The sequence below is a fragment of the Empidonax traillii genome, unplaced genomic scaffold (assembly GCF_003031625.1).
Source record: "Empidonax traillii isolate 1590-97213 ecotype Southwest subspecies unplaced genomic scaffold, ASM303162v1 scaffold1245:size146629, whole genome shotgun sequence".
Lineage (NCBI taxonomy): Eukaryota > Metazoa > Chordata > Aves > Passeriformes > Tyrannidae > Empidonax > Empidonax traillii.
In genome coordinates this window covers 98,003-111,178 of record NW_020956438.1, presented here as the reverse complement: position 1 = coordinate 111,178, position 13,176 = coordinate 98,003, and the positions used below count along the sequence as shown (strand labels likewise).

General features: G+C 37.1%; 1 protein-coding gene across 1 annotated transcript in view; it reads left to right on the top strand.

Annotated features, from left to right (window-relative positions):
- The window catches only part of LOC114069341 (lipopolysaccharide-responsive and beige-like anchor protein), a gene marked incomplete at its 5' end in the record, with an annotated part of 68,521 nt that overhangs the window by 23,348 nt on the left and 31,997 nt on the right, over positions 1-13,176 (top strand). Inside the window, 4 exons of the mRNA XM_027906060.1 lie at positions 2,228-2,317; positions 5,607-5,799; positions 8,460-8,522; positions 11,985-12,140. Coding sequence (XP_027761861.1) covers positions 2,228-2,317; positions 5,607-5,799; positions 8,460-8,522; positions 11,985-12,140 — 502 coding nt within the window. The remainder of the gene's footprint in view (positions 1-2,227; positions 2,318-5,606; positions 5,800-8,459; positions 8,523-11,984; positions 12,141-13,176) is intronic.

Below are 13,176 nucleotides of genomic sequence, written 5' to 3'. Positions count from 1 at the left end.
TTCTGCATTGATCATAAGTCAATATACAAGGAAATTAACAAATCTGAAGCTTATTATTTCCTTACTTTCTTCTATTTTCAGCTCTAAAAGAAATGCGTGGGAGTTGTGCTTCAAGAATATTTTATTAATTTTGAATAACTTATTAGTTATATATTTAATGGGAAATAAATAGGAGATCCTATAGACTGTAGATTTGCCCTAAATATTTAAACAAGTATAGAATAACTGACATCCAGGACAGTCTGCCTTCTGCTCCCCCTGTGTTCGTCTAGTGCTACTCTCAATGCAATGCAGAATTCCCATTTGCTAGTAAAAATATGCCTCTTAATCTGCAACTAAATGTAGGCATATCTTTTTAAAATCTGGATGTTTTGAAACTAACAGCTTTTATGGAGGGGATAGAGCTGCTGACCATTATGCTGTTGCTGTGTTAATGCCTCATGTCTTAAGAGAGCCCAAAGCCTTTGTGATTCCCTTGATATCTCGAGTCACAAACCCCCAGATTTGAATTTTAATGTAAACATGTCTCATTAGTAGGAAGGAGACTTCTATGGTCTTACTGAGCTTTAGTGTTTCATGAACTGATATTACTGTTCCTCAAAAAGTACTCATGGAATCACTGTGTATGTCAGTTTGCAGCCAGCTTTTTGATAAACTTATTTAATTCATCAGTTCTTTGAAGATTACGGTGCTTCCCAGAGTGGGCAAGAGTGTTAGAATCTGGTCATAGAGGGATTTCAACTCCTACTCTGGTGAGCTCAGAAGTTTCAAAAGCTCTGCCAAATGTATTAAGGTCAAGTGTTTTGGATGGCATGTTTCCTATCAGAGGATGATTATTTTAAGGCCTCAGGTGCATTCTACTTTTGGCTCTGTTATTTCTGTAACAGGAGAACATTGTGTGTCCTAGTAATGGTCTTTATTATTATCTAAAAATAGTTGTTTGCAACAATAAGATCAGCCTAAGTGTTATCCTATTGTCTCAAAAATTTTAATGAGTGGCTAAAATGGAACAAGAAATAAAAGTGTAAGGAGCCTCCAGGAAGGCTGCACCATGAAAAAGAAGAATCTGAGAGAAAAGCATGATGGCATTCACATGGCTATAAAAGTGGCTAGTGGTTTGGTGGTTTAGCATTCAAGCATCCAATTTAAAACACTTCTTTGAAGGGCCTGATTTTCAAGACTTCTTTTGAAAATAGAACCTAGTAGTGCCTCAACTCAGGTACTCAACATCACTCAATGATTTTGTGAATGTAGAGCTCAATGCTCTGCGCAACAGAAAAACTGAAGTGTGGGCCCACGTGCAGTCTGTTATGGCACAGCAGTGCAAGGTAATTAGTTCAGCTCACCATGAAAGAGATGTAAACTAAGATGAACAATTTAAAATTTTCTGTATTATCAGCCTGTTTCTGTGAATAATGCGGGGGCCAGTCTGACAAAGAATAACTTGTTGAATTTTGTCTGCTTAATGTTGTTACCTTTAAGCCAGTAGGCCAAGAGGTGGCAACATGGAAAAACTAGTTGGACGTGCCTAGGCAGGACATACAAGTTCACACATTTCAGAATAATTAGTTTTAAGAAATCACTGAGCAAGAAATGATAGTTTCATTTATTGCCTATGAAGAAAGTGCTAAAGTGTGTTGCTGAAGATAGAGAAACTTAAACCTCTTGTATTATACCTTCATATTTTCCTTTAGCTGCATTTAATATTAGTCTTATTGTCATTAGTTTAATGCATCCTAATGTTGTTTGCTCTTTTGGAATAAACCTGAAAGTAAAAAAAAAAAAAAAAAAAAAGAGCTCAGCTTTTCTATGAAACTAAGCAATGGAGTTTAAATAGAAAGGAGAACACTCTTAATACCTACAGAAACTTTTTTAAAATTTAACTTTTGCTTTTAAGTTACGATACAAACAGGATAAGCCAGTGTTAGAAAGGAAAAATGGAGCCAATAAAGAGGGTTTCTGATTATAATAGCTTGTTTCTGTTTAATATCATTGAGCAGGATGAGGTTTTGCAGAGTTTCTCATGGAAATAGCATCCACAGTACTAAAATGATTACCTCATTCTTAGTACCCGTGCCAAGCACTTAGCCCCACAGTGAACACACGGGCTTGATTTTCAACATGAAACAAGCCAGAAGTGTGGAATGACATTTTCAGGTGACACTTATGGTTCTATTGCCTGTAATTAGCACCTCTTAACATGCAAACCTGCCTGTGCCTTTTCCAGGCTGTTGAAGCTCAAATACGAAGTTTTGGACAGACCCCTTCCCAACTGCTCATAGAACCACATCCTCCAAGAAGCTCTGCCATGCAGGTGGTAAGTACCGTGTTAACCCTTTGTGACCTGCCATTGTGCTCACTTCCTTTGCTATCTTGAAGTTGCAGAACCGGCCACTTCGCTTTGCTTTTATGTGGTCGTGGAATTATGTTATTAAAAACAGCAGATGAGTTATGATTTGGTAGGAGTGTATGCAGTGCTTAACTGGTTTTTTTATTTATTTATTACTGAAAGGATTGCATTGATTTCTGGTACAGACTTTTTTTTTGTCAGTGTAATCTAAGAACACTTCATCAGTTGATTTTGTTAATACCATACCTGTACAGGTGAGAGCCAGTCATCATGGAGACAATTTAGTTAATTTTTGGCAGATTCCCCAAGAAGCATGGATTTAGGAGGTGGAACTTCCTTGTCTTTTCCCCCAGGCATAGGTTTTCCCCTAAAACCAGGATTACTAGGAATTCATGAGCTGAAACTTACATAGCAAAGAATGTGACTAAATGTGTTTTGCAGTAAAGCTAGGGTGATAAAATCCAGGCAGTGAGCATTAACATGCTTTCCCTTTTACCTCTACTTGTGTCTAATATAATTTTATTATACAAACTATTATTTTATTACTGATTACTTTTCATATCATGTTGTGTGCAGTCTTTGGGTTTAAAATATCATTTGTGTTGTCATAGATCCAGAACTAAGTATATTAAGTGATATTCTGACAAGTGGAGCTAATGGTCTGCTAATTCACAGGGTTTTCAAAAAGTTATGTTCCCTTATTGTTAAGATGGATATTTTACACTGTAATATAAAAAAAAAAAAAAAAAAGGACATTTTCTTCTTGTATGTCCTGTAAGACATATGTCCTACTCAAGCAGACTAAGGTTAATAGTTTTAAAACATACCTGATGTGGAGAAGGTTTAAAAAAATTACACAATGTTTCCAAAGTAGCTTACAAACCTTGTGATGTAGGAGTCTGAGAGATGTAAACTTCTTGTCAAATTGAGCTACTAGCCTTTGTCAAATGGGTCATGTGTTGTAGATGAGACTTGCTCAGCTCAGTGCCCCCCCATCCCCACCACCCTTCCTGCAGGCAGCACATACCACACTTGGGCAGCTGTGCTGTGGTCATGCTCCTGCCCTGGGATCCCCTGTACAGGATGCACAGAGATGATTGTCCTCTTTAGTGGTCTGCTGGCCCACTGTACCTCCCACGGAGTGTCCCAGTGCCGCAGAGCCCTGCAGTGCCCTGTGCGTGCAACCCACGGGGCTCTCTCTTTCAGAAGAGCTCTGTTAACAGGGATGCTGGGGAGCCCAAACACTCCCATCATGCAGCTCCTTGCCGTGTGTGTGTCCGTCTGTCGTGGTGCCATGCACTAGGCACTTGCTCTAATGTAAAGGGATTTGTTTCAGGAAAAAGAGGAACTTGAGAAGTTGCTTGTTGACGTGTTTGTCAGACCCTTTGTTATATAAATAAATTTGATACCAGGAAGCAGTTTGTGTGCTTTTATGCTAATATTTTTCATGATGCTGAAATATAAAAGATTTAGTACGTAATATAAGAAGTTAAATTCTCTGAAGTTAACTGTTTCTAACTCCTGTGGTTTCTTGAGCTGGGGTACGGGTACACTCAAAAAAAAAAGCCCTTAGTTCTCCACTTGCTTTGACCTGTTTTGTGGGTGTTAATATGTGACACTATAGTAGCACTACATTAGCTGGTTTTAAAAGTAGTGTTCCTGGAGCTGAAATACAGCAAGGATATTTTTCCTGTCACAATTTTGAATTACTTCTAGCTCTGTTATTTACTGAGTTTTGTTTTCACGTGTGTGTGTGTGTGCGTGAATGCATGAATACAGCCGCATTGGAAGCCACCACGTGCTGTGTTAAGTGCACAAGCCATAATATACACCAGGTGTAGTAATTAGCAGTCACACGAAGGCTGCCTATTTGTCTGGTTTTGCTGCTGTTGCTGTATCCCCTTGTGTTTTCAACCATCAGATAGCTGGATTTAATTGAGGCCACATCAGATGAGGCATTACTGACACCTTTAATTGAATGAGCATCCAGGGAGGATTAACTCATAATATTGATTGGCTTTTAGCCACTTGCTCAGAAGGGTGTCTGGGTAGCTTATTAGTTGCTTTTATTTACACCTTTATGCAAAGACTGTAAATAGGAATTCATAGAGCAATATGTTTTTCTAAGTACTCTTAATAACTTTTTAAAAAGGAGTGATAATAAAAATGCAAATGTATTTAATTTTTTTATTAGTTCTGTATAAATATACATTAAATGTATGCACTTACATACACATATATGTAATGACATATTGCAGGTGGAAAACAGCCAAGGACACTTCATTAGTATTCTAATTTGGTTATTAGAAAATTACAAATACTTGAGCAATATGGGCACTGGTGACTAGGATGATTGTACCTGTACATCTCAATGGGGTTCTCTTTTTTAGATGCACCACACAGTCATAAACCCATTAGTTTTTGCTTTTTCTCCTCATATTTGATATCCAGATCTAAGATCCTCAATATTTTGCTTTGACATTTGCGATATTTTTAGAGAACTTAGTTTAAAAGTTATTATAACTTACTAAAATAAAAAAACACTAAAACCTTAAAAAATTATGTTGAAAATGAGAGTCTGGATTCATTCTGGAAACAACACAGGATAGTGTCTGTAATCACATCTACTTTATATTCTTTACAACTGCGTTTAATTATGTTTGTCCTTTGAAACACATTTGCAGTGAAGTCTTCTACTTTGCATTCATAAATCTTATTTTTGTGCACCAGAAATATATACAGAACATACATCTAGTGTATGTGTGTATCTGTTTATTTTAATGTGCTTTCATGTTCTCATCTGGCTTGTAAAGAATTACAGTCTGCCAGTTTAGTGCAACTTGAGACAATCTCTGGGAGCAGGAATTTCTTTTACTCACTTTCTTTTTTGTTTCCCTCCTAGTTAGGCATTGCTTTCCTTGACATACTATCTCTGCAGATACAAAGGAGAATTCTTTTGGCAGAGATGGATGATTGAAAACCTTTAGTTTAATCTGCTGTGATCTGTAGTAAAGTCTGCGTATAGACACTCTGTGTTCATCAAGGCCTTCAGATTATTAATGTATGTAGTAAAGGTTTTTCTGCCTCAAATACTCTTTTCCACAAGCCTGTCCACTATTACTGCATTTGCTTTTCTCTGCAGCTGCTCTCTGATTTTGTGTGTTTTAATCTGATCTTCCTTCTCTTGTCCTGTCTTTTCTCCTCCCTGTGTTTTCTTTTCCCATGTATTTGGGTTCTTGTTGTGTGCACTCAACAGTATCTCCTCCTGCAGAGCCCGTTGATGTTCACAGAACAAGCTCAACAGGACGTTATCATGGTCCTAAAGTTCCCGTCCAACTCCCCTGTCACTCACGTGGCAGCCAACACCCAGCCTGGCCTGGCCACTCCTGCTGTGATCACAGTTACTGCAAACAGGCTCTTTGCTGTAAACAAGTGGCATAATCTCCCTGGTAAGTAAATTAAAGTCAGAAGCCTAAAAAACCCCACCATAAAGCAGCACTTCTGTTGTCGTTTTCGAGAGTTGCTGCTGAACTGTTGTAAGTTTAAAGCAGAAAGAGCAAGTCCAGTTTGACAGCACGTTCTTCACATGTGGACTTAGTTTCTCCTTGAGAAGGTAATCTGTGCTATTGTGTAAGATGTGTAGCACACAAAAGGTCTGTAACAACAATACATTGCTTCCCAGGCCATCAGGCGCTATGCAAGAAGACAAAGCCAGTGTATCACTATTTGGTCATGCAAAAGGCACACTCTTCCTCTTTAAATCTGTTTTTCAGTCAGTCGGAAGGCTGGACCATATCATGTCAAAGACGGATTTAAAACACGAAGAACTTTCTGAAATCTTTTCTGCTCTCTCTTTCTTGCCCATTATAAACACCATGATCTGATATTAGAGCCACCCAGTGAGAATTAGTAAATAAAATACTTGGGAAAGTCTGTACCTTAAACGTCCCAAAGTTACTAAGTGCTTATGTATTTGTCAATATGAAAGGGAAACAACATAGCCATTTGCATAGCAACTAATCAAATGAATTTTCCTTTAAAAATGTCTTGGACTGGAGAATTTTGTCATCCTGCTTTTAATTCTAATATTCTCCAATCTTAAAGACATTTATCCTCCTTTCCCTGACTATGACAGTCTTAGACCCAAGCTGGGAAAGGTAGTTTATTTCACTGGTATGCAGTAAATTTGGTCAAAGGCTTTTCAAAAAAGGGAAAAAAGAGCTTCTACTTAAATAACTGAAATAGAAGATGTTTGCACCAGAGAAATACTTACATCACTGAGATTCCTACTGAGAAATCTTGACCCATGGTCCTTGATTACTTTTTGAAAAAAGCCAGATGACTCCCACACTTTTTCCTAATTCTTACAAATTACCTCTCAACGTTGTCCAAATAGAAACATCTATGTATTATTTCACCCACCCAAGAAATGCTTAAAAAGAGAGGTGGGAAGGAAGAAGGGAGGGGAGACCTCTCTAGATAACAAGTTGTAAGCAAGAACTAATTACAGGGCTCTTGAGATTTCTTTCAAAGGAGGATGACCGTGTCCTCTCATACCTTGAATGTGTGACCTTGGGCACATAATATTCAAGGCTTTTAAATGAATGGCCTTTGTGGACATAAAACGGTCATGGAAAAGGGGAAAAAAAGGAGGTTCTAAAGTGGTAGGAGTTGATTTTGAGTTGTAATAATCAACTGGTTTGAACTGAACAAAACTTTCATGTATTTGTTTTTCCCTCACCTCTGAAAGGGAGAACAGTGAGCTGCGCTTTTGGAATCGCTATTTTTTCATTTAGATGCATTTTACACTTCTCTTGCCTTTGCAAAGAATTCAAGAAAACCTACAGATCAAGACAGACAAAAGCCAGCCAACCAAAAACCAACAAAAACTCACCTCACCCCACTTCTCTGAGAGCACACAGGCTATTAATGGAGTACTGTGCTTAAGATACCTGGGTATGGACTCCTGAGAGTAGCCTTCACTATTGTTGTCTTTCAAATTTAAACCAAAATGGGATCTGCTGAGATTGGAGAGCAGGTATCATTACTCTCCTGCTGTGGGCTAAGCATTGTCTTTACTAATGAGGCATCATGATAAAAAAGTTAAGTTGCCAAGTGACCAGTTGTCACTAATGTGTAATTAAAAATCCCATTCCTGCCATTGTATATGAATTTGGTGGCTTTGCTGACATCTAATGGCACTGGTACCCAGAGGGATGCTCTGTTTTGTCACATAGATTTCATGTTTTACTCCATGTTAGTGTTTTATTGCAGCAGAACTTTAAATTTACTTATGAATCATTTATTCAAGAAACCCTTCTATTGATACTAATGTTTATATTAAGCTATGGATGGTACATAGAAATGTCATAGATTTATGTATTTAGCCATTATTTCCTGTTTCTCTTCCAAGAATGTATTGTGGGCTGTTTTTTGGGGGGAGGACGGGGGTGGGGTTTGCTTGTTTGTTTGTAGTGAAGCTGCACAAAAAAAAAAGGCTTTTTTTTTAACACTAGAGGAGAATTCAGTACATAAACATTTCACTGGCATGCCAGGTGCCCAGATGAAATGTATGTTGGCAAAATTAATGTATTAACTTCTATGCAAACTCTCAAATAAAATGGTTTTTGGTGATGGATGAATCCTTAAATACCAGATGACTACAAGATTTCCCTGTCTGCATCATAAACTGACTTTTTAAAAAAAAATGTCCTTTTGCTTCAGTTGTTCAAAGCAGTGTTTTAAAAAATAAAGAGGAAAATAGTATTTGCTACAGTCAGCAGATGGTTGTCACATTTTGTTTTCAGTCCTCTTTACCACTTAATTTTGTTTTGTTGCGACAGGAGATGTTGCCAGTAAAGCATCTGCTAGAGCTTATGGCTCAGGACCAGAGCTGCTGCTGATGGCATACATTCAGAATAGCACTAATCTAAAATAAATGTTTAATAAGCAGCCCGTGAAAGCACCTGGATTTTTTTTTTTTTAATTCAATTGATGCATAAGAATCTTCAATAGTTAAAAAAAAGGCCATTGCTTTGATTTATAAAATGTATGTGACTTCACTGTTTAAAAAATGCGAAGTTTTAAAATCTTCTTTCCTGAATTCCAGCTCATCAAGGTGCTGTACAAGACCAGGCTTACCAGCTGCCAGTGGAAATCGATCCTCTCATAGGTCTGTCACTTCCTTCTCTCTTTGCGATTCATTAAGCTCTGTATGGTGGCCCTGAAGTGTAGATTACGGTTGTTTTTCACTTGCTGGTTGCTGGGAATGGAATTTTCCTGATAAACCATTTGCATGCAAATTGGAATGCAATGAGCTGTGGCTATGCTGGTATTTCATCAACTCCCCCTCGTTGGTTTGCCTAATTTGAACAGGCCTAGGACGCGTGTCAGTGAAAATTAATATGGATGCTGTAATAATGTGTGATTGAGAATGTGCATGAAGTACTGTCAGGATAATATTGGATCTTTTCATCACTCAGACTTGTTGATGAGCAGGAGCGAGGCACGTTATGATGAATTGGTGCACTGGTAATGTGATGGAGCTCCTTTGCTGAGGAAATTTTCATAATAACAGTGGGGTTCTTAACTGCACCGTGTTGTGAAAAATAAAACCATGGTGCCAGGGTTTCATCATTAAAGGAGATCAATCCTTTCTTCATGGACCTGCTGTTCAGGCTGAGGGGATTAATGTGTAATTGCAAAGCGGTTTCAAAGTTGAAATATATTGCCCTCTCCATTTTAGTATTGAGATATTAGTATTCTTTTTTTCTTCTTTTCTTTTCATCAGCTTCACTAGTTAAATTTGTATATGTTTTTCTTTTATTAGAAAGGGGTGGAGGAATGTCTCTCTTTTATGTAATGACTCAGTGTAATAGATTCAATTCATGACTTTTTATTGCGGAGGTTTATTAGTTCATATAGACCCGATTTTTCTATTAGCCTGGTTAGAGTTTGGTCAGTTGTTTCATTACAGCCCCAACTTTGGAGAGTGCATACTTGGACTATAATTCAGGAGTCTGAATCATGGCAAATAGAACCTTAAACAGGATCAGAAAAGAAAAACTAACCGCAAAACACAAAGTAGTTGTAGGACAGCAGCAAAGAAGACAGGATTCTGTCTTCTCCCCCCAAACACTATGAGATGTCAATCTTGGACAGTTTAAAAAAACAGCTATTTCAGGGTTGTATTTTAAGTGAAAAAGATACAAAGTGACCAATTATAGAAACATGGGAAAATCAAAGCAAATCTGAACTTGCCTGGATAGGTTAGAATGGCAGGTCTTTCAACCAGTGAGAATTAATTTCAAAACTAATATGTACATCTTGGTAGGAACTGCGTTGTATCAGTCTGCAGGTACAGACTGTTCCTGTGTAGCCATTTTGCTGGGTAAGCTCTATTGTAACTAAATCAGAAACAGTGTGGGCATATGAAACCATTTTAAAAGAGCTGATAAAATGTTTTTCCAAAGTTGCTAAAATCAATTCTCATCTGAATAATAGATACGATTTATAATGAGGAGGACACATGCTGTAACTCTCCTTTCTTCTTGGATAGGTTTTATCCAAAAAATGTTTGTAGCAGGAAATGTAGATTCTGCTTTAAAACCTGCTATCAAGAAGATCTTAGAAGTACTTATAGATATTACAGCAAAACCCTCAAAATCACATTGAACCTGTCCGATTATTTTTTTTAATATATTGTGAAAAACATGTGGGAGGACATAAAATTTTTATTATCCTTTGTGTTTTTTCGTAATTTTAACATTAAAATTCCATTTTTGACCTGCCTTTAATTTACAAAATAGTTTGGCTTTTGTTTGGTATAAAAACCTTTAAAATTAACATTCACATTCTGAAAAATGGTTTCATATTCTCTTCATACTATAGATCTCAAGTTGGACTTGTGGTTACAGTGGACATAGTTTAAAAGGATTAAGGCTTTCTTTGTCATTGCTAAGTAGCATCATTGGGTGCAAGCAAGTAATTATGTAGGTAATATTAAAGGTTTTTAATTGTGGCTAGACACATTTACCTAGAAATGGCACCTAAGAGGACCACAAAATTACTCTTTTATGGCTATAGCAGGAATCTTGTTGCTGTCTTAGTTGTGAGGAGGGATTCCTGCCCTCCTCATTTTCCAGTTGACCAGGAAGACATAAAACAGCAATGTCTGATATGACATAAACTGAAGACTTCTTTCTGACGTGAAATTTTTTGAAGGTCTTATCCATGTGTCGATCTGCATGTTTTTTGAGGGTTTCTTTGCAGTTATTTTGTCCTACAGAATGTTTCACTGTGCATTTATAATGTGTTGTTGTTACTCTGTAAGCGGCCCCAACAGCGGTCAAGGCCAGGTTATGTGTTGCCTGCAGAGCAAGTGGCAAGACCTTTCTAAATTATTTGCTACCCATATGGACAAGACAGTATCAACATTTTAAACATAGCAAAAGCATAAATAAATGAAGGATTTGATACGGAGTAAATGGAATAAGCCCAAGGCTCAGGGGATAGCTAGCCTGTGAGAACAGAAAGAAGTTAAAGAATAAATAGTAAAGAAGAGCACAAGACCAGGACTGAGGCAGGTCCAGGGGACTACTTGGAAGGAAGGAATGGTGCTCCAAGCAGTTGGCAGACAAACCCAGGCTCAGGAGAAATTATTTACCTGGACAGAAATCAAGTTGGCTCAGGAATATTGAAAGTTCTTCCTACAGTGTAGGATTTGCATTATATATATATATATGTATATGTGCTCATGTTAATTAATAAAGAAAAAATAAGTATGAAAAACGTGTTCACTAATTTTTTCTTGTTCATTCTGGGGGTTCTCAATATAAGATGGCCTGAGAAAATGATGTGATGATCCCAAGGAGGTGGTAGAGTGGTAGATCCTTGGAGGTTTTTAAGAAAAGACTGGACATGGCACTTAGGGCCATAGTCTAGATGACGTGGTGGTGTTGGGTCAAAGGTTGGACTTGATGATCTCAGAGGTCTTTTCCAACCTAATTGAATCTAGGCTTCTGTGAAATAAAACATCAGGTGATCCAAGTGGGGCAAATATTTTCTCTCATCTTTAAAGGTGATTATGGAGATAAGCTGGTTAATTTTTTTTGCAATGCTCCAAAATTGTGAAATGGTAGTGATGTCTAGTGAAGTTATTCTTTTTTTAAATTACAATGCTTGCTATGAAATATGAGTGGTATACAGTTTTGAAACTGTGATCCCATTGTCTGCTGTGTTTGAGCCATTATACAGTTCACGTACTGTCTTATCATTAAATTCCCTCTCTTTGTTTCTAATTTTTAATTTCTTATACTAGAAGAAGGAGGAAAGGAAGCTTATTATGTTTTCATGTATCATGCCTTTGTGAAATATTTAATTTGTTTTTCTCAGCTGCATTTGACTTAAAGAAGGCATTTCTTCTATTTTAGAATATATACTACAAGGAATTAGCATTGTTCCCAAAAGTGTAATGAGTATTTTGTAGTAGAATTACAAGGAAAAAGTCCCTACCACAAAAACAGAGTAATAGCCTTGAGGAATATATTTGGTCTGAACATAAGTTTCTAGAATGTGCTTTTGTTCTATGAATGTGGATGCTAAAATTTCTTGGTTTGTGTTTCTTTGTGTTCAGCCAGCAATACAGGTATGCACAGAAGGCAAATCACTGACCTTTTAGACCAAAGCATTCAGGTACATTCCCAGTGTTTTGTCATCACCTCTGATAATCGTTACATCTTGGTCTGTGGCTTCTGGGACAAGAGTTTCAGAGTTTATTCTACTGACTCAGGTAATGTATTTTTAAACATGGGAATAGCCTAAAAGATTTTTTATGTTCATTGTCGGCCAACTGTTTCAAATAAAGAAAGAAGGAGGAGTGGAATGTGTATTTATCCCCCTATTAGTAATATTTGTCAGATCTTTCCTTACCTATTGCTATTGTGTATGCTATCATTTTTGTGCAGGGATGGCAAACGTAAGAGAAGGAGCTCTTGTTTAGACAGAGCATCACACTTCAAAACTATAGGATAGGGATGCCTGTTCTTACACTGTAGTTTCCACAGGTAAATGAGTTTGTATGAAGCAATGAACAAATGAGTTTGTATGAATTCTCCTGCATACCAGGAGAATTAATTATTCTTAGAGCGCTTACCCGAATTTAATGCTGGTTGGTTTTCAGCACTAGAGAATTTTTTTTTTTTCTGAAGAAATACAGACAAGTACTGTAGAATATGAACAGAAGCTAAGTCTTGAAATCTGGTGAAAGAATACTTATGAAAGCCTTTGAAAGCTGTGTTATAATAGAAAAATTGATCCGGAGCCACTGAATTCTTTTATATAACATAAACTGATCGATATAATGGGTAGCAGTTAAATTAGTCTGTCAGCTGGAGTGTATCCAAACCATTGAAGCCATGCATGTGTCATGCTAAATAGAAAAGAATCTTTCAGTGTAAGAGCTACAGGAATTTAAAAGCCATGGAACCCCAGAAAAAAATAGGTATGATTTTTTCCCTTTCATTATCTTATAATGGGAACAGCGACCTCACTGCAAGGTACTTCTTTGGGATTAATGACCCAGTGTGGTTAATGTGTGTGTGCCATCAAGCTTTCCAGTAGGTTATTAATCCCTAGGGAATATCCTGCATGTTTGTCATCATTTCTTAAATATATTAGTTAGCAGTGTTTTTCACACTTGGCAAGACAAAATGTTTAACAAAACAGGATGGTCTATATTGAAAATCTGTGAAGACTAGATCTCATGGCATATTTTAACATAGCTGTCATTTTTGTCATTTTAAAGCCTTAAGTATAAAGGAGAAGTT